The 19,777-nt window shown below is 36.1% G+C and overlaps 1 protein-coding gene across 3 annotated transcripts in view; it reads right to left on the reverse strand.

The window, feature by feature from the left end:
- Positions 1-19,777, reverse strand: part of LOC144956832 (uncharacterized) — a 68,519-nt gene that overhangs the window by 38,134 nt on the left and 10,608 nt on the right. For all 3 annotated transcript variants that reach the window (XM_078887586.1, XM_078887585.1, XM_078887587.1), the window contains exons 11-19: positions 19,240-19,402; positions 17,645-17,767; positions 16,428-16,585; positions 15,549-15,678; positions 13,812-13,889; positions 12,242-12,436; positions 11,389-11,597; positions 10,656-10,748; positions 9,457-9,650 (exon numbers count right to left, since the gene is read on the reverse strand). In XM_078887586.1, coding sequence (XP_078743712.1) covers positions 9,457-9,650; positions 10,656-10,748; positions 11,389-11,597; positions 12,242-12,436; positions 13,812-13,889; positions 15,549-15,678; positions 16,428-16,585; positions 17,645-17,767; positions 19,240-19,402 — 1,343 coding nt within the window. The remainder of the gene's footprint in view (positions 1-9,456; positions 9,651-10,655; positions 10,749-11,388; positions 11,598-12,241; positions 12,437-13,811; positions 13,890-15,548; positions 15,679-16,427; positions 16,586-17,644; positions 17,768-19,239; positions 19,403-19,777) is intronic.

Consider the following 19,777-nt stretch of genomic DNA (forward strand, 5'->3'; position numbering starts at 1 on the left):
ACCACTAGTTGTGTGATTAGTTCTCACTACATTCGCTCAATCCGTAGCCGTCGTTAAGTTAGAGCCTGACACTGAAACCCAAAAAGACTGGCATTTTGACGTCATTATTTGGTTTTTGCACCGCCTAGTGAGTTTGTTAGTAGTGCTCATGGAAACAAGTTATTTCATTGGTTGAATTATTGAATTTCTCTGAGACTTACGTAGGATCATTATCTTTATTATTATTATTATTATTATTATTATTATTATATTATTATTATTATTATTATTATTATTATTATATTATTATTATTATTATTATTATTATTATTATTATTATTATTATTATTATTATTATTATTATTATTATTATTATTATTATTATTATTATTATTATTTAAATCATGATAAGATGAGCTTTGCTCATTTATAATTTGGGAGGCCTTCCGAAAGCTCAGATCCTACATCCCTAGTATAATGTTCTAGTAGGTGGTTTGGGAGGGGAGACTTTAAAAAAAAAAAAAAGTTTCCCCCGTCCCAAACCCTCTACTAGAACATTATAATTAAAAAAAAAAAGAAGAATACTGGGGATGTAGGAGCTTTCGGAAGGCATCCCTATGATTTATTCTATCATGAGCAATTGTCAATAACTTCAGTTGTCTATAAAATATATTTTCGCTGTTACATTGCCATATTGATATATTTTTATTATTTCTTCTTTACATTCATTGAAGTGTAAAAACTGTGTATAAATGATACATAACAAGCTATTTGAGATTATGTAATCAGAAGCTATTGTATAGATAGTATGCGCTTGGCTAAGAAGCTCATAACATTGCCATCCGGAAGTATAAGGGACCAACACACAAAACTGTGTGTATCCATGAACGTTTATAGTCGGGTTAATACAGTTCAGTGAGCATTACTCATAAACGCGGATGGCAAAAAACAATAACAAAGACCTGAGTGACGTCATCTTCGAACTATCTATAGATAGAATGAAGTTGACGTCATCGGGTCTTTGTTATTGGTTTTTTTTTTTTGCCATCCATGTTTATGAGTAATTCTCACTTAACTGCATTATCCAGACAATAAAAGCTTATGGTTACACAGAATTTTGTGTGTTGGTCCGCTATTAATCTTCCGGATGGCAATGTTGTGAGCTTCTTCGCCAAGGCAATAAAAGGACCATTCCTATATTCAGCTTTGAATAAGATAAGATATAAACAATATCATGAAATCTACCAAAGACTAGAATAAACAAAAATGCTACTTACTTTCAACAACAAAAATTCAACAGATACTGTTAAACTGTTTTATCCGTATGAAAACATGAAAGTTAACAAGCAGAAACATTGTCTGATTTCAATCAACGTTTACTTATAATAATAATAATAATTACCCGTGTATCAAATCCCTAAATACAATACCAGGAGCCGAATTAAATCCCTGACAATAACACGAATACGGGTACCGTCATCCTCTTCTTCATCAGCACTAATCATCATACGTACACAGTACAGCAACAGGATGATATGTATGTATCTTCGGTCGTGTTATTCCTTTTGCAGTTAGCAGTTTTTTTTATCGAACGTCATACCAAGAAAACGCTCTCGGACGCCACGTTTGCGAACATCGAATAATTATTTGGGCAAGCGTTTTCGGTCACTACGTTTGCGAACATGGAATGAGTTGGGAACGCGTTTTCGGTCGCTACGTTTGCGAACATGGAATAATTTGGGCATACAAACCGCTTGAGCTTGTAAAAAGTACGATTAAGAAAGTGGCCCGAAAAACGCATTAATCGTGTTTTGATTTTTTTATATTTTAAAAAATTTTAACAAGTCTATCCTCACTTATCCCCTTCTACGTTGAGATCCAGACAACATTGGAGATGAATAGACATCATTTATTATTTACTGCCAAAATGACTGCCTGATGACGTCAATCGTTCGCTAATTCGTTTGCAAACAAATAAATTTAAAGGCAAACAATATTCGAACATTTTGACTGTTCGTCCATTCCAATGCTAATGTTAATAATACCTAGGTCTGGAAAAGCTCGAGGAAAAAAAAAAAAATGCGGTAATTTGCAATCTACGATGTGGTTGTCTTACAGGTAGGTATGTCAGAACACCAAGGTCAAGGTTAGTAAAGGTTAGCAGTCTTACAATAACAAAATATCTTTGTTTTGGTTTAGTTTCTCGTTTTATCTAGCACTACAAGTAAATATCTCGTGCCTTTTTGTATATTAATATCATAGAATGTGCTTTCATTTAAGAGACTCTATATTGCTTTTGTTAAATCATGTAAAATTTATATTTTATAACGCTTATATCTTCATTCTAATAATTCAAATCTGTAAACAATATGGCCATATGAATGAATAACGTTTATTTTTATCATTTTCTCATTTTGGCCATCATTTGTAGGCTATATTTTAACAATAAATATCGAATAATTATGATAATCCCCAACTCACCATACATTCACTAACCTCAGACTTTTACTAAATTTCAGGCCTCAGCATTTTTTTTTGTTTTGTTTTTGTTTTTAAGGGTTTTACGGCGCTTGCAACACATTTAGGTTATATTAGCGCCAGTAAAAAGGAAGAAAATGGGATAGTAAAAAGTTCTAGAATTACAATTAAAGTACCCAAGAAAAAGTAAGACAAAGGGGAACTGAGAACAAATAGGGATCAGATGTAGATTCCAAGAGCATACCACCAATGTACTTAGTTTGAGATCACCTATAAGTCTCATCCAGACACAAGCACAAAATCCAACAAAGAGGGATACACTCAAATGCTTACATTATACATTCAAAATAAAAATAATAATACATAACAGAGAGATAATTTACAAGGAAAAAAAATATCATCTCCCAAAACAATAACTATGCATTTGACTGTTTCCTTCCCAGCTAGGATTCCGGCCAGAGCCAGGACAAAAACCAAGTAATCTCATTCCAAGACAAAGACAGAAAGCATGTTGGAAAACAGATATAAGGGGATAGAAGACAGTGTGTACCTCCCTGCCCGCTATGGGAGGTCAGGATCCCCACCCAGTCAGCATTTTTGACATCGTAATTTATCGATAGAACAACTTACTAAATCTTATCACCCAGACTATAAATGTTTACGGTAAAAATTGATGCTAAGCGTTTATACCCCCCCCCCCTCCCCCCCCCCCCCCCCCCCCCCCAAAAAAAAAAATAAAATAAAAAAATATCAACAACAAAAAACAAAAAACAACCTCATAATATCCGAGGACCGGACATAAGGTACAAACACACAAATCAATGTGTAACCTTAAACGTTTATACTAGTCCGATTAAAACAATTTAAGTTAGAACTACTCATAAAGAAGGCTGGCTGAAAAAAAAAAAATTAAAAAATTGAGCATTTATATAGCGCAATATCCACTTAACATGCTCAATGCGCTTTACAAGGGGTCCCTGGTCAACAGCAACATTTAACATGTAGGACGAGACATGACGCCTGTTAGGCGATATTACAATTTTTCGGACAAAGACAACGCTGTTAACGGCCAGGTACTCATTTTACACCTGAGTACGGTGAGAGAATGTGAGTAAAGAGTCTTTTCCAAGGACTCAACTATGCGCCGAGCGAGGCTCGAACCCAGGACCTTCCGATCCGAAAGCGAGTGTCATACCACTAGACCACATAGCCGCACGAACAAATAACTGAGTGACGTCAATATCGTTCTGTCTAAAATTGTGTGTGTTGTTACGTTATATCCGGCTGGCGGATGTTTTTAAAAAAACCTAAACGGTTACCATAAATATGTTGAAAAGAAAAAAAAAGAAGAAGAAGAAGAATCTCATCTGAGCATAAGTTAAGTCGCCCTTGGTTATTATGTAGTTTTCGACAGCCTGTGAGAGATTACTTTTTTGTGCGGCTATGTGGTCTTGTGGTATGACACTCGCTTTCGGATCGGAAGGTCCTGGGTTCGAGCCTCGCGCTCGGCGCTTAGTTGAGTCCTTAGAAAAGGCTCTTTACTCACATTCTCTCACCGTACTCAGGTGTAAAATGAGTGCCTGGCCGTTAACAGCGTTGTCTTTGTCCGAAAAATTATAATATCGCCTAACAGACAGCATGTCCCGTCCTACATGTTAAATGTTGCTGTTGACCAGGGCCCCCTTGTAAAGCGCTTTGAGCACATTTAGTGAATATTGCGCTATATAAAGCTCAGTATATCATATACTCAATATATATATTCATTAATTTTTATGCATCAGACTAGATCTATAAACGTTCAAGTTTACACACAGTTTTGTGTGTTGGTTTGTTTAATTCGACTGGCGGATGTTGTGAGTATTTTACATAAACGCATAATATCAATACCTGAATACCTGTCTCGTCCGCTTACTTTTATATATTACTGCCATTGCTTATCAAATTATAGATAGTATGCGCTTGGCTAAGAAGCTCATATCATTGCCATCCGGAAGTATAACGGACCAACACACAAAACTATGTGTATCCATGAACGTTTATAGTCGGCTTGCTACAGTTCAGTGAGCATTACTCATAAACGCGGATGGCAAATAACAATAACAAAGACCTGAGTGACGTCATCTACATAGTATCTATATATAGTATGCGCTTGGCTAAGAAACTCATAACATTGCTATCCGGAAGTATAACGGACCAACACACAAAACTGTGTGTAACCATGAATGTTTATAGTCAGGTTAATACACTATAGTGAAAATCACTCACAAACGCGGATGGCAAAATACAATAACAAAGGCTTGAGTGACGTCAACTGCATACTATCTATAGATAGTTCGAAGATGACGTCACCCAGGTCTTAGTTATTGTTTTTTGGCCATCCGCGTTTATGAGTAATGCTCACTGAACTGTATTAACCTGACTATAAACGTTCATGGATACACACAGTTTTGTGTGTTGGTCCGTTATACTTCTGGATGGCAATGTTATGAGCTTCTTAGCCAAGCGCATACTATCTATTGATAGAACGAAGTTGACGTCACTCGGGTCTTTGTTATTGTTTTTTTTTGCCATCCGCGTTTATGAGTAATTTTCACTAAACTGTATTAACCAGAATATAAACGTTTAAGGTTTCACATAGTTTTGTGTGTTGGTCCGTTATACTTCCGGATGGCAATGTTGTGAGCTTCTAAGCCAAGCGCATACTATCTATAGTCTGGTTAATGAAGTTTAATGAGAATTACTCATAAACATGGATGGCAAAAAAAACACACACAAACAAAACAATAACAAAGATCTGCTTTGCACTTAGCCAAAATCTCACAACATTCGCTTGTCGGATATAACGTACTAACACACAACACTATGTGTAACTTGAACGTTTATAGACTGATTAATACAGTTTAGTGAGATCTATTCATGAAAACTGCTGGCTAAATAAGATAAGATAAGATATAGATAGAATGCGCGTGGCCAAGGAGTTCACAACATTGCCATCCGGAAGTATAACGGACCAACACACAAACTCTGTGTAACCATGAACTTTTATAGTCTGGTTAATACAGTTTAGTGAGAACAACTCACAAACGCGGATGGCAAAAACAATAACAAAGGCCTGAGTGACGTCATCTTCGAACTATCTATAGATAGAATGCGCTTGGCCAAGGAGTTCACAACATTGCCATCCGGAAGTATAAAGGACCAACACACAAACTCTGTGTAACCATGAACGTTTATAGTCAGGTTAATACATTATTGTGAGAACAACTCACAAACGCGGATGGCAAAAACAATAACAAAGGCCTGAGTGACGTCATCTGCATACTATCTATACCGTCAACTGGGGCTACTTAGGCCATCCGGGGTAACTTAGGCCACTTACTGAAAGCAAGATTGCTTATTTTAAAAGATAGATTACATGTAGCTTTTATCTTTTAAATAATTAGAACCCAATAGATCTAATAAGCACTCATGAATTTAACCATTTAAAAAGCAATCTTTTTTATTCTACTAAGTGGCCTAAGTAACCCCAGTTGACGGTACTTTATTGATCCTTGTATGGAAATCATAATTCTGTATCACAACACAATTCGTTAATATATAGAAGAAATATCAAATGTTAATAAATTAAATAAAAAATTGGCAAAGAATATTAAAAGTCTTAAAATGTACATTGGAATAACAAGCGGATATATTATAGTGACTATGTAGCCTATCGACTATACTTATAATAAAATTAATAAAATAAAAATCAGTAACAAAGAGGTGAGTGACGTCAATGGGAGCGATCTATATTCATGTTTTCGTCCAACCAAGTCATCAATCACATGATTTGTTGCTGTCCAACGATTGGATATTTCTTAACAAATGTAAACACGCTGCTTTGTTTATGAAAGTTGTAAACATACCCATGTGTCAAGCTGAACACAAGCTGAACAAAGTGATGTTAGATATTTCAACAACTGTGAACACTTTTCACGTTATGGGTCATTTTGAGCACATATTCCAATGTGACCAATGACCTCGAGCACATGGAAATGTAATATAGATCATGCCCATTTAGTTCAGTCTATCCACTGTGTTGGATGTAGCCATCAACTCATAGATAGTTCGAAGATGACGCCACTCAGGTCTTTGTTATTGTTTTTTGCCATCCGCGTTTATGAGTGATTCTCACTGAACTGCCCGACTATAAACGTTAATGGATACACACAGTTTTGTGTGTTGGTCCGTTTCACTTCCGGATGGCAATGTTATGAGCTTCTTAGCCAAGGGCATTCTATCTATAGCCTGACACAAGAACCCTCAGGGACTTAGGGCTAACCCCCAACGGAGACTGACTCCCACGACCAGGGTAGGTCTAGCAGCTCTTCTCTTTAGTCTTTGGATTTTGTCCGTGGTGCCCGACGTCTTTATCCGGAAGACGGCAGAGGACGGCAGTGCCGGGTCGTCGGAGGCAGTCTTCGGTGTGGGTTAGCCCTTACAGTTTGATGTCATTTTTAAGGTTTGTGCAGCGTTTAGTGAGTTGTTGTTAAAAGAGCTCAAGGAAACAAATGATCCCAATGGTTGAACTAGTGAATACAACTCATGATTTATTTTCTTTTGTATAGATATATATATATATATATATATATATATATATATATATATATATATATATATATATATATATATATATATATATATATATATATATATATATATATATATGAAGACCTTGATGAAAGAATGACCATAGTCACGTTTTACGAGAACTTGGGAAATCCAATTTTAATCTTTGAAAGTCCCAACGTAATCCGTAAATAATTTGAAATGATTCCAATTTATTTTGTGTAAAAGAAGGGCTATTTTACTTTAAATATTTTTTTAATTAGGCAAGATGGATGTATTAATGATTTGTTAAAGCACTTTTTTCACCCCCACCCCCCATCATGGACATTAGTCAATTTTCCATCTGAACGTACACAAATCTATTTGACAAACAGGAGGAATCAAAGGCTGCCTGAAGCCTGAGATGCTTTCTTTTAATAAGAAAAGAAGTCGTCATTGGTAGGGATCATAAATCATAGAATACATACTAGTATGTACTGCATTGCCAGAAAAAAAGGCCACTATCCTTAACAAAATATAATCACTTCGACTGGGACATAGAACAATCGTTAATTTTGGATTTTTTCACAATTTTAGTCCGATAATCAGTCCATATCAAAATTTAATTTAATTTAAGGAGTGAAAAGGCAGCTCCATGTCATGACGAAGAAAGGTAAAAACATCAGATAAGGCCAGTATGATTATAGTGAACAGTTAATCAGCGCTCATAGAGCTCCGTCATTTGTAAGCTTAATATAAATGAGTAAATTAAGATAGAAATTGGACTAATTGAATGAAAGAGCAGAACAATAATATTAGAAAAGAAAGAAGTAAAGTGTCCATATGCATTTATATTGTGCTTAACATGTTGAGGGGAATTGAATTCTTAATACTCAAGCATCAAAATCCACATTGAGTAAAGTCATAGGATGACACTGATATAACAGTAATATTAGCGGATAAAGGGAGACCAGGAAAGCATATCCCTCACCTTAACAAAAACTATGATACAAGTACAATGTACTTAATAATTACAACTAAGACACTAAGGGCTTCAGATACAAACCCATTAAGACACAGAAACTAAAATTAAAGCATACCAATGTCAAATTGATTACATGAAAAGTTATTCAATTTGTAGATAATAATAATAACAATTATAATAATAACAATAAAAACAACAGCAATAATAATAACAATAATAATAATAATAATAATAATAATAATAATAATAATGATAATAATAATAATAATAATAATAATAATAAAAATAACAATAATAATAATAGTAATAATAATAATAATAATAATAATAATAATAATAATAATAATAATAATAATAATAATAATAATAATGATTTATTTCATATCCTTTCTGAATGCATAAACATTCACTGAAACTTTTCATGCTATATCAAGACAAACACGTCACGTGACTTTAAAATGAAAAGGGACTGGCTAGAAAAGGTCACGTTATCAAGTCAACCAATCGAGTCCTTGTTTATTATCGGACTACAGTCTTTCTTCCACCTTTTCAATGGACTATGGTCATTTTTTCACTTTATAGTGTTTTTTTCATCTCGCTATAGTTTTGGACTACGGTCGTTTTTATTTTCGTTATATAAATAAAAAAGATCAATGGGAAATGAGAGAAAAAAGTATTGAGAAAAAAATGTGAAGAAGGGAGAAAGAAAAGAAGAGCAGATGGAAAAATAAGTATGAGAGAAAAGATTTAATGAAGAAAGAAAAAGGAAGGAAATAATGAAAGAATGCCAAGAAGAAGTGTGCACACGGGAGCAAGAAGTTAAAGACAGAAAGGGATGATTAAAGGAAATAAAAAGAGAAGACGGGAAAATGAAAGGGAAGAAATGAATGAAAGATGTAAAACAAAAAAAAAACAAAACAAAATAAAACAAAACCAAACCAAACCAAAAAAACCCCAACCCCCAAACAAATACAAATGACATAAGTAACCTCCCTACGGGGCTCCTGATAGCTCAGTTAGTAGAGCACTCACTTCACACGCTAAGGGACAGAGATCAATCACGGGTGCAGTCGATATTTTTTCTGACCCCCTGTCCATCCAGCAGTGATTGGGTCTGTTAGTTCTGGCGGAAAGTACTTTGCAATTGACTAGCATCCTATCCAAAGGGGAGTAAGCAATTGCTATATTGTCTATTTCACGTTAAGAAACCAGTTTTAACTCTGGCTCCATGAGCCTAAAGGCTCTGAAGACCTCCGGCCCCTCCAAAAAATAAAAAAAATAATAGGAAAGGTCGAAAGTATGAAAGTAGAAAAAGAAAACGGTAGCAAGATTTTTTTAAAATAAAGAAAGTTTGTTTTTAAAAAAGTTAGAAACAAAGAAGGATAAAAGCCAGAAATGGAAATGAAAGTTGACGAGTTCCTCCCTACCTCTTGGTATTGAAGAGGTCGTCGTCATCATCATCGTCATTAAACATGCTACTACTTCTGGAGGAACTGCCAGACGTTTTGGTGGCCGCAGGAATGGCCTTTGCTTTGCTGGGGGTCAAGGACGATGAGGTCGATGACTTGTCACTCGAACTCCGTGACCGTTTACCTTTGTCCTGGTCTGCCCATTCGTCCTCCTGTGAAAGGCAGAATTTATGGTCAAAAAATTGAGCTTTATATAGCGCAATATCCACTAAATGTGCTCAAAGCGCTTTACAAGGGTCCCTGGTCAACAGCAAACATTTTAAATGTAGGACGGGACATGACGCCTATTAGGCGATATTACAATTTTCCGGACAAAGACAATGCTGTAAATGGGCCAGGTACTCATTTTACACCTGAGTATGGTGAGAGAGAATGTGAGCAGAGAGCCTTTTCCAAGGAATCAACTATGCGATGAGCGCGAGGCTCGAACCCAGGACTTTCCGATCCGCAAGTGAGTGTCATACCACTAGACCATATAGCCGCACGAGTAGTAATTGTAATAGTAGTCATTGTGATACCCTTGCAGCACGGATATATGTCAATAATGATGACTTCTCTGCCCTATAATTTAGGGGACAGCATGGCTCAGTGGTAATGTCTTTGCTCCATACCCAATAGGTACTGAGTTCGATCACTCGCCGTTGCGCTGTGTGGCCTTGAGCAAGTCACCTCACCCTGCACTGCTGCTGATGCGTGAGTTAAGATGAATCTTAACAACACCACTACTACATTATCTCATTCGTCTGTAGTGTTTCATTCATCCTGTTTGCAAAATTACACAAGACACATCCCCTTCCTGCCCCCTATGTCAACACCCCAATGAAACAGTAACACACCACTTGCTTGAATGTCAACCTCTTGAAGACCTGAGATGCACATTCCTCCCACCAAATCCAAGCATCAGTAACACACGTTATAGTCACCTGGAACAACTACAAAAGACGTCTAACTTCTACGTCATGGCACAAGACCGAAGGGCTAGAGCTCAGGTGGTCGCTGGTTCGGTTAAGTAAGTAAGTAATTCATCCTGTTTTGTTGATAAAGAGGGAACCGTAACATCCATTTTATCAGTTTTTGTATATTATATTGAAGCTTACATTCAATTTCACATTGTTAATTCAAGTTCAAGTCTGACTTGAGGACAAAGTTTGACTTACCTCACTGTCTGACTGAGGATGTTGTTGTTTCTTGAGGGCAGCGATGAGTGGGTTCGGACCTTGACCAAACATGGAGACTGCCCCTGCTGGTAGCTGAAACATCATAAATGAAAAAACAAAAAGTTATGCGTGGCTAATGTGGTCTTGTGGTATGACACTCGTCGTTTTTAATTGGAAGGTCCTGGCTGGGCGCAGCAGAGTTGAGTCCTTGGAAAAGGCTCTTTCCTCACATACTCTTACCATACTCAGGTGTAAAATGAGTACCTGACCGTTAACAGAGTTGTCTCACTCAAAAAAAATGTAACATCGCCTAACAGGTGCCTTTTCTCATCTTATACAAGCCTTAGTGTTACTAAAAATCAAATTTGCAAAATATATAATAAGATATTTATATATATATATATATAGATATAGATAGATAGATAGATAGACAAACAGATAGATAGATAGATAGATAGATAGATAGATAGATAGATAGATAGATAGATAGATAGATAGATAGATAGATAGATAGATAGATAGATAGATAGATAGAAAAAATAAATAATAAAACATCAACAACAAAAAAGGAAAAGTCAAACTGAACCAAGTCCCGGTTGTAGCTTGTGGCTGAAAAACCGATAATCAGAAGTCACACAACTAAATAAGAAGAACTGTTGTGTACAACTATTTTTAAAAAATTGACACAATGCAATGGTAAAGGGATTTACTATTGATCTTAAGTGCACAATACCTTTTTCTCAGGCGTTGCTTTCTTTCTAAGAGCTTCCTCCTCTTTCTCTCTATCTTCCCTCTTCTGCTTCTCCTCCTCATCCTCCTCCACGACGATCCCCGACTGACCTCTCTTGCGACTACCAGATGTTCCCCCAGCGATGCTACTGAACAAATCGTCTTCTTCGTCATCATCGGCAAACAAATCAACTTTGGTTTTGGACTGGGGAGCTGAGAAAAAAATATAAAGTTTGGATTTTAAAACTGAGAATATATTATCCCTCTCCTTACCAACTATAGGAAAATCGTAACATTTGTTACGATACAACCAACAATATTTCTTATTGAAATTTCTCTTTTACATCATAACATTTTTTTTAAATGAACAGAGTGATGTAGAGCATGTTTTGCTAAAGAAACTTTATCGCAAGAAGTTACTAGTATTGTGTTTGAGTGATAAAAAATATATTTTTATGTTAGTTAGGTGTGAAGTTTTGGGGGAAGTCCTGAAAATTGCTGGTAACGAGAGAATTAAGAATATTTCCATTTTTTACCATCATTTTTTTTCCAGACTGGATGTGCCCAGAAGTTTTCTCTGGTCTTTCTGGGTTTAACATGAGGTGATACCGTTTATATTGTTTCTTTTATTTGCTAAGATTTTCGAATCTTTTAGTATTTCCTTCTTTTTATGCTTTGTTGCCTCAAAACAACCCCCCCCCCCCCCCCCCCCCCTCCAAAAAAAAAAAAAAAAAAAAAAAGAAAATCAAAACAAAAATGACATTTAAAAACAAAACAATCAACAACCAAACCTATGGATTAGTGAGTAACTAATGATCAAATGATTCACATCACTATTGTTATCATATCATATTTACCCTTTTTAACAGTCGGCTCCGATTTCTTTTTCCCACCACCCATTCCTCCAAACAAATTATCCTCTTCGTCCTCATCTCCATCATCGAACAATCCTCCTCCTCCTCCTCCTCCTCCTGACTTGCTTGCCTTGGGTTTGGTCACTGTGTGAGAACTGGAAGACTTGTCAGACTTTGATCCGGGCAGGAGATCAGCCCCTGTGATGAAAAATGAAAAAGGAACAGAGAAGACTGTTTGGAAGATTCAAAGGGAGATCAATAACTATAAATATATATATATATATATATATATATATATATATATATATATATATATATATATATATATATATATATATATATATATATATATATATATATATATATATATATGATTCGTACATCAATTGATCCTTGTGCAGCTATGTGGTATGACACTCGCTTTCGGATCGGAAGGTCCTGGGTTCGAGCCTCGCGCTCGGCACATAGTTGAGCCCTTGGAAAAGGCTCTTTACTCACATTCTCTCACCGTACTCAGGTTAAAACGAGTACCTGGCCGTTAACAGCGCTGTCTTTGTCCGAAAAATTGTAATATCGCCTAACAGGCGCCATGTCCCGTCCTACATGTTAAATGTTGCTGTTGACCAGGGACCCCTGGTAAAGCGCTTTGAGCATATTTAGTGGATATTGCGCTATATAAAAGCTCATTAAAAAAAAAAAAAATTTTTAAATAAAAGTGTATAAAATATACGGCTTTATATATAAGTCATTCCAAGGGGCCCTGAGTTCATACCGCTTCAAAATACTTCATTTATTCCCCAACAGGTCACATTTTATAAAGTACAAGTCACCTGATAAGCATTTTTTTTTTTGCTTTGGTAACAATGACGGATGTAAATTATGCTCGATAACAAGATGGCACCATTGGTCAAGGAGAAGAAACAAGGACAAACTGAGTAAAACCATCAACGACTTAAGGTATTTAATTACCAAACAATAAAAATTTAAAAACCCTGCAATATTATTTTCCTTCATCATGTTTCGCTTCATTTCATTGTAAAAATTTGTAGTTGATGAAAGAGATAACTAAAACATCCTTTTTAAATCATATTTTGACTCACTGAAGCTTTATATAATACTAATACAACCATCTTTTGTCTTACTGAAGTTTTATACATTAAGATAATCTCATATCTTACTAAAAATTTATACATTATGACCATCTTATGTCTCACCAAACCTTTATAGATTATGAAAATCTTATGTCTCACAGAAGCTTTATTCCCTACAACCATCTTTTGTCTCACTCAAGCTTTATACATTACAACCATCTTATGTCTCACTGAAGCTTTATACATTACAGCCATCTTAAGTCTTATTGAAGCTTTATACATTACAGCCATCTTCAGTCTTATTCAAGCTTTATACACTATGACTGCCTTTTGTCTTGCTGATGCTTTATACCACGACCATCTTTTGTCTTAGAATATACTTTATACATACGACCATTTTTTGTCTTATTATGGTGTCCTTAATGTATTTCTCTTGACTTTTTACAGTCGCTCATGCACATGTGAGAGCGTACTTCACTCACCTCCTTCCCCAAATATGGACACCCCCCCTTTGGGCGGAGACTTGGTCTTGCTAGATTTTGCACTCTGAACTGGTGGGTCTGCAGAAAAAAAAAAAAAGATATCTTAAAGCCATTAAACTCATCTTAATAAATAAAATAAAATGAAATAAAATTCCCTTTATTCATCCCATAGGGGAAATTTGTCTCTAGGGTCTATTCCAAGGGAAGACTGAAATAACTCAGGCATCAGCAGCAGTGCAGCGCCGCAAATTGAGCTAAGGCGAGGTGACTTCCTCAAGGCCACACAGCGAGCGGCGGGTGATCGAACTCGATACCTTTCGGGTAGGAAGCAAAGACCGTATCGCTGAGCCACGTTACTTTGGCGGATAACCAGGACTAATTATTCTAACTGCTTTATCATTCTATCTTGAGTGCAAAGGGGGACAAAGTGGCTGAGTGGTTAAGTTAAGGTATTTCCCTGTGACTCATAAGGTCTTGGATTCAGCCCTGATTCAAGCAATTTCATTTTTTGTGTGCCGCTATGTGGTCTCGTGGTATGACACTCGTTTTCGGATCAAAAGGGACCTGGGTTCGAGCATAGCTCAGTGCAATAGTTGAGTCCTTGGAAAAGACTCTTTACTCACATTCTCTCACTGCACTCAGGTGTCAAATGAGTACCTGGCCTTTAACTGCGTTGTCTCTGTTCGAAAAAAAATTGTAATATCACCTAACAGGTGTTATGTTCCGTCCTAAATGTTAAATGTTGCTGTTGGGCAGGGACCCCTTGTAAAGCACTTTGAGCACATTAAGTGGATATTGCGCTATATAAAAGCTCAATTATTTTTTTTAATGAATAAACAAATAAATAAATAAATAAAATTAAATAAATAAACGGTACAAGAAAACATCCAAATTCAACCTCAAACAAGCAAAAAACCTCATAAATAACTCCTTTCAAATTCTGCCTTGCTTCCCTTTTCGCTGGTATTGATTGGGTAGCAATTTCAAACTAGATTAGGCGGAATGTATTCTTTAAAAGCTAAACAACAACAACAACAACTCATAAGCTTTCCTAGAGGGTCCTTTTTTTTTAATGCGAGGTCCATCACAAGACGTCCATAAAATAATTCAAAATAAGAATAATGACAAGAATTCTTCAATTGTGAATCGAAATTTTTATGAAAAAAAAACCCACCTTCTTTTTTCAAAACATTACAGTGAAAATACCCTGATGCAGACATGGGCTGAGAAAGCTGGTCAAAACATTACAGTGAAAATACCCTGGCATGGCAGTTTTTTTGCATCGCTTGCGGACAAGTTGCAGATGCAAAAAATCGCAAAATATCACTGATTTGCATTGCAGCCGCAAAATCTGCAATTTTTTTTTGCAAAATCCGATATTTTTGCAAAGAAAAAAAACAAAAAAAAAAAACAAAAAAAAAAATTAAATTTAAAAGGCCAAAAAAGAAAAAAGAAAAAAGCAGAATATTTTTTCTTTTACATTGATAAGCTCGTGTAGAAAGTGAAAGATATTTAATCAAGAGTAGTTTCATTTTTACTATCCCATTTTCTTGCAAATTTTTCTGTTTTTAGCTTGCAAAATTTGGGATTTTTTTTTTTGGCAAAAAAAGATTTTTGCCATGTCAGAATACCCTGATGCAGACTTGGGCTGAGAAAGCTGGTTCTCTACTCCTTTCAAATATTGCTTTTTTTTTTTTAGGCAAACCTCAAGAGAATTACATTTGACTCCTTACTCACCGTCATCGCCATCGCCAAAAAGATCAGAGTCCTTTCTATGTTTAGAGGATGTAGAAGAGTCTACAGTTGTCGTCCTGCTTTTGCTGCGACCCTTGGTCGGTGACTTGTCCACTTTGCCAAATAGCCCACCCTGGCAAATTCAAAGGGAGATCAATACCTAACTATATATATGTATATGATTCATACATCAAATGATCCTTGTGCGGCTATGTGGTCTAGTGGTATGACACTCGCTTTCGGATCGGAAGGTCCTGGGTTCGAGCCTCACGCTTGGCGCATAGTTAAGTCCTCTTTACTCACATTCTCTCACCGTACTCAGGTGTAAAATGAGTACCTGGCCGTTAACAGCGTTGTCTTTGTCAGAAAAATTGTAATATCGCCTAACAGGCGTCATGTCCCGTCCTACATGCTAAATGTTGCTGTTGACCAGGGACCCCTTGTAAAGCGCTTTGAGCACATTTAGTGGATATTGCGCTATTTTAAGCTCAATTAAAAAATTATTTTATTTAGAGGTCCTGATAGCTCCATTGGTGCAGCATTCATCTCGCAAGCGAAAGGGGTGATAAACAATGCAGCATGGAATCTCGAACAAGTTGGGACTAGGCCTATATGTTCGAGATTTCCGTGTTTTCAAGATTTCCGTTTTGAGTATTTTACAACACACACACACACACACACACACACACAAGGCACACGCACATGTGCATTTAGTAAAGAAAAAAAAACAAAAAACAAATCAAATCACTAAAAAAAATAAAAATCAAATAAAAATGAAATGGAATGAAAACAAAAATAACTTTAATAAAAAATTGTCAACCCCCCTTAAAAAAATAATAAACAAAAATAATTTAAAAATATATCAAGAAAACTTCATATCACCTCATCATCTTCATCATCATCGTCAAATAATCCTTTGCTACTGGAGAATAATCCACCTCCTTTGGAGAATGGCGAGTCATCTTCATCGTCGTCTTTGCCACCAAATAAATCATCCTCTTTCCCTCCTCCTCCTCCTCCTCCCCCAAATAGATCCTCATCTAGAGAGAAAACAACATTAATAAACAATAAACTGATCACAAAGATATAAATTATAACAATAAATGACTGAATGATTGAGCAAATACATATTATATGACACAGACAGTCTCAAAACATTATTATGCTGGTATGAAATAGACCCATAAATTAGTGAATTTACAAATAGAATGATAAGAAATATGAACTTTTTGTCTTTTGCAATGTGAAAAAAATTGTATTTATTCTTCACCAAAGGACTAAAGATTCACCCAAAGTTTCATACTTGTGACTATAAATTCCATTTCCAACACATACGTGAATCAGAGGTCTGATCCGCCCAAAATTAAATAAAACATAGTGCGCAAAGCTCGAATGTAGACTTCAGAGTTTTGATCTATCGATCGTGAAAATCGAGTCTTCAGAGGTTTGACCCGCCGACCATCCATCGATATAAATAAATAATGAATAAATCATGATGAAATATGATAAATAGACCAAGAGACACTTCGATGAAACATGAGGAAACTGACTAAAGGAAAAGAAAAAAAAACAAAAGAAAAAGAAAATAAGTATATAAACAATATTTAGAAAATGTGAAATGCTGTTAAAAATTCAATGTTGCCTGACTGATCATTGAAAAGGAGCAGTAGGAGAAAGGGGGGGGGGGGGGGGGGTGGGGTGTGAATGAGGAGGAAAAAGGGAAAGGAGGAAGAGCAGAGAGAAACATCTATTTGTGCGACTTTGTGCTTTTCAGGGGTACGACGCTCACCATCAGATTGGAAGGTCCCTAGATTGAGTCCTGCTCTGGGCAGTGGAAAGTTAAGTCCTTGGAGAAGGCTCTTCTTCATTCACATTATCTAACCACACTCAGGTGTAAAATGAGTACCTGACCTAAAACAGCATTGTCTTTGTTGAAAAATAAAACATGGTAATCAGGCCTTACAGCATCATGACATGTCTCGTCCTGTACGTTAAGTGTTGCTGTTAGTTTGGGACTCCTTGTAAAGAGCTTTGAACACACATTGCATTATACAAAATTTCAATTTTCTTTTTTTCGTTAAATTCATTCAAAAAGCTACCTTCTTCTCCTCTCTTTGATTTGGATCTTTTCCCCTTTCCTTTCCCTTTGTCGGCTTTGTCTTTCTGTTTCTTCCTTCTGTCTTTCCGTCCATCTGAATGACTACTTTCTTCGGTGTCTCGACCTGTAAGATACAAAAAAAAACAAATGAATAAGTTCTTTGCAGCCACAAGATAAGATAAGATAAGATAAGATAAGATAAGATAAGATATATTTTATTGATCCTTGTATGGAAATTATAATTTTGTTTCACAACACAATTCGGTAACATATAAAAGAAATATCAAATGTTAATAAATTAAATAAAACTTGGCAAAGAATATTAAAAGACTTAAAATGTACAGTGGAACAACAAGCGGATATATTATGGTGACTATGATTATACTTATATTTAGAAATGGCAAACAGAAAAAGATCACTGATAACAAAAATCATCAAACGCCAAATGGAATTTTTAGGACACATTATCCGCCACCCTGGTTTGGAAGTACTCGCCTTGACTGGAAAGATGAATGGAAAAAGAATAAGAGGAAGACAAAGAATAACTTATTTGAAAGGGATAAGAACTTGGACAGATGAAGTTGAGAAAGGTGGCGCTGCTTTAATAGAATTGGCAAGAGATAGATCAGCTTGGCGGAAGATGACCTCCGACGTCTGCTTCAGATATGGAACTACATGATGATGATGATGATGATGATTATACTTATAATAAAATTCTTGTCCAATAAAAATATAAATAATCAAATGATTATCAAGATACTTTATAAACTGGTCAAGGTTAAATGATATTATACTAAAAAGTAGAGAGGAATATAACATAAAAATCATCATGCATCATGGAGTCAGAGATTATAATAGTTTCTGTGATGATAAAACGTAGTCTTTTCAGAGCCATTAGGCCCATGGAGCAAGAATTTATCACGATTTTTAGAGCATAAAACTTGCTTGCTATCTTTTGGAAAGGATGCTAGTCTATAGCAAAGTAGGTACAATCTACCAGATGTAACAGAACCTGCTACCCAATCACTGCCGAATGGGTCAGAAAATAATCTTGACCACATCCGTCATAATCTCAGTCCCTTTGAATGTGAAGCAAGTGCTCTACCAACTGAGCTAATGGGACCCCCAAACAGAGAGTATTGATCATGTGATACCATTTGGATAGGTCACTATAATAAATATCCGTCTACTAGATCTGATGGACCCAAGTATCCAATCATTGCTGCAAGGAGTCATGAAAAACTTCCCCTAACAAAACAATAAACAAAAACCTGGGTTTATCAAGATTAAACCCATTTGATTTGCTTGCAAGTTGGATGCTCAGTGATCCAGACCTCCAAACAACAACACCAACAACAAAAAACAAAACAAAACAAGCATAAACCGCATAACCAATCATGTATAACCAATAGCCCATAAAATAACCCTTTAAAGACAACAGTGAGAAAAGGTCAAAACTTTTGGCTTCCATTCTCCCAGTGATTGGAAAATATACAGATATTGTCTAACTTACTGAATTCTGTAAATAAATGGAAAATCGGCAACCCTGTAATATAGTCAATCTACATACAACTCAAAGAATCTTTCAAAACTCACGTTTTGGTGGTGCAGAGGTTTCCCCATCCCCCCAGTCATCGTCATCATTCCCTCTACTATCATCATCGTCGTCATCGCTTGCCTCCTTTCGTTGTTTTGGAATGGCAGCACCCAGTCGTGATGCCAACTCCGATGCGAAATCTGAAGGCCCTTTTTTAGAAGGCTGGAAACGAGATAAAGAATAGATTAAATCAATAAATATGATGATTCATTGCTACAATTGCAATTGAAATTGAGCTTTATATAGCGCAATATCCTCTAAATGTGCTCAAAGCGCTTTACAAGGGGTCCCTGACCAACAGTAACATTTAACATGTAGGACGGGACATGACGCCGGTTAGGCGATGTTACAATTTTTCGGACAAATTCAACACTGTTAACGGCCGGGTCTTCATTTTACACCTGAGTACGGTGAGAGAATGTGAGTAAATAGCCTTTTTCATGGATTCAACTATGCGCCGAGTGCGAGGCTCGAACCCAGGACCTTCCAATCCGAAAGCGAGTGTCATACCACTAGACCACATAGCCGCAACAATCT

This window comes from Berghia stephanieae, chromosome 11 (genome assembly GCF_034508935.2).
Source record: "Berghia stephanieae isolate SIO BIC M18660-M18661 chromosome 11, UCSD_Bste_1.3, whole genome shotgun sequence".
In the NCBI taxonomy this organism is placed as follows: domain Eukaryota; kingdom Metazoa; phylum Mollusca; class Gastropoda; order Nudibranchia; family Aeolidiidae; genus Berghia; species Berghia stephanieae.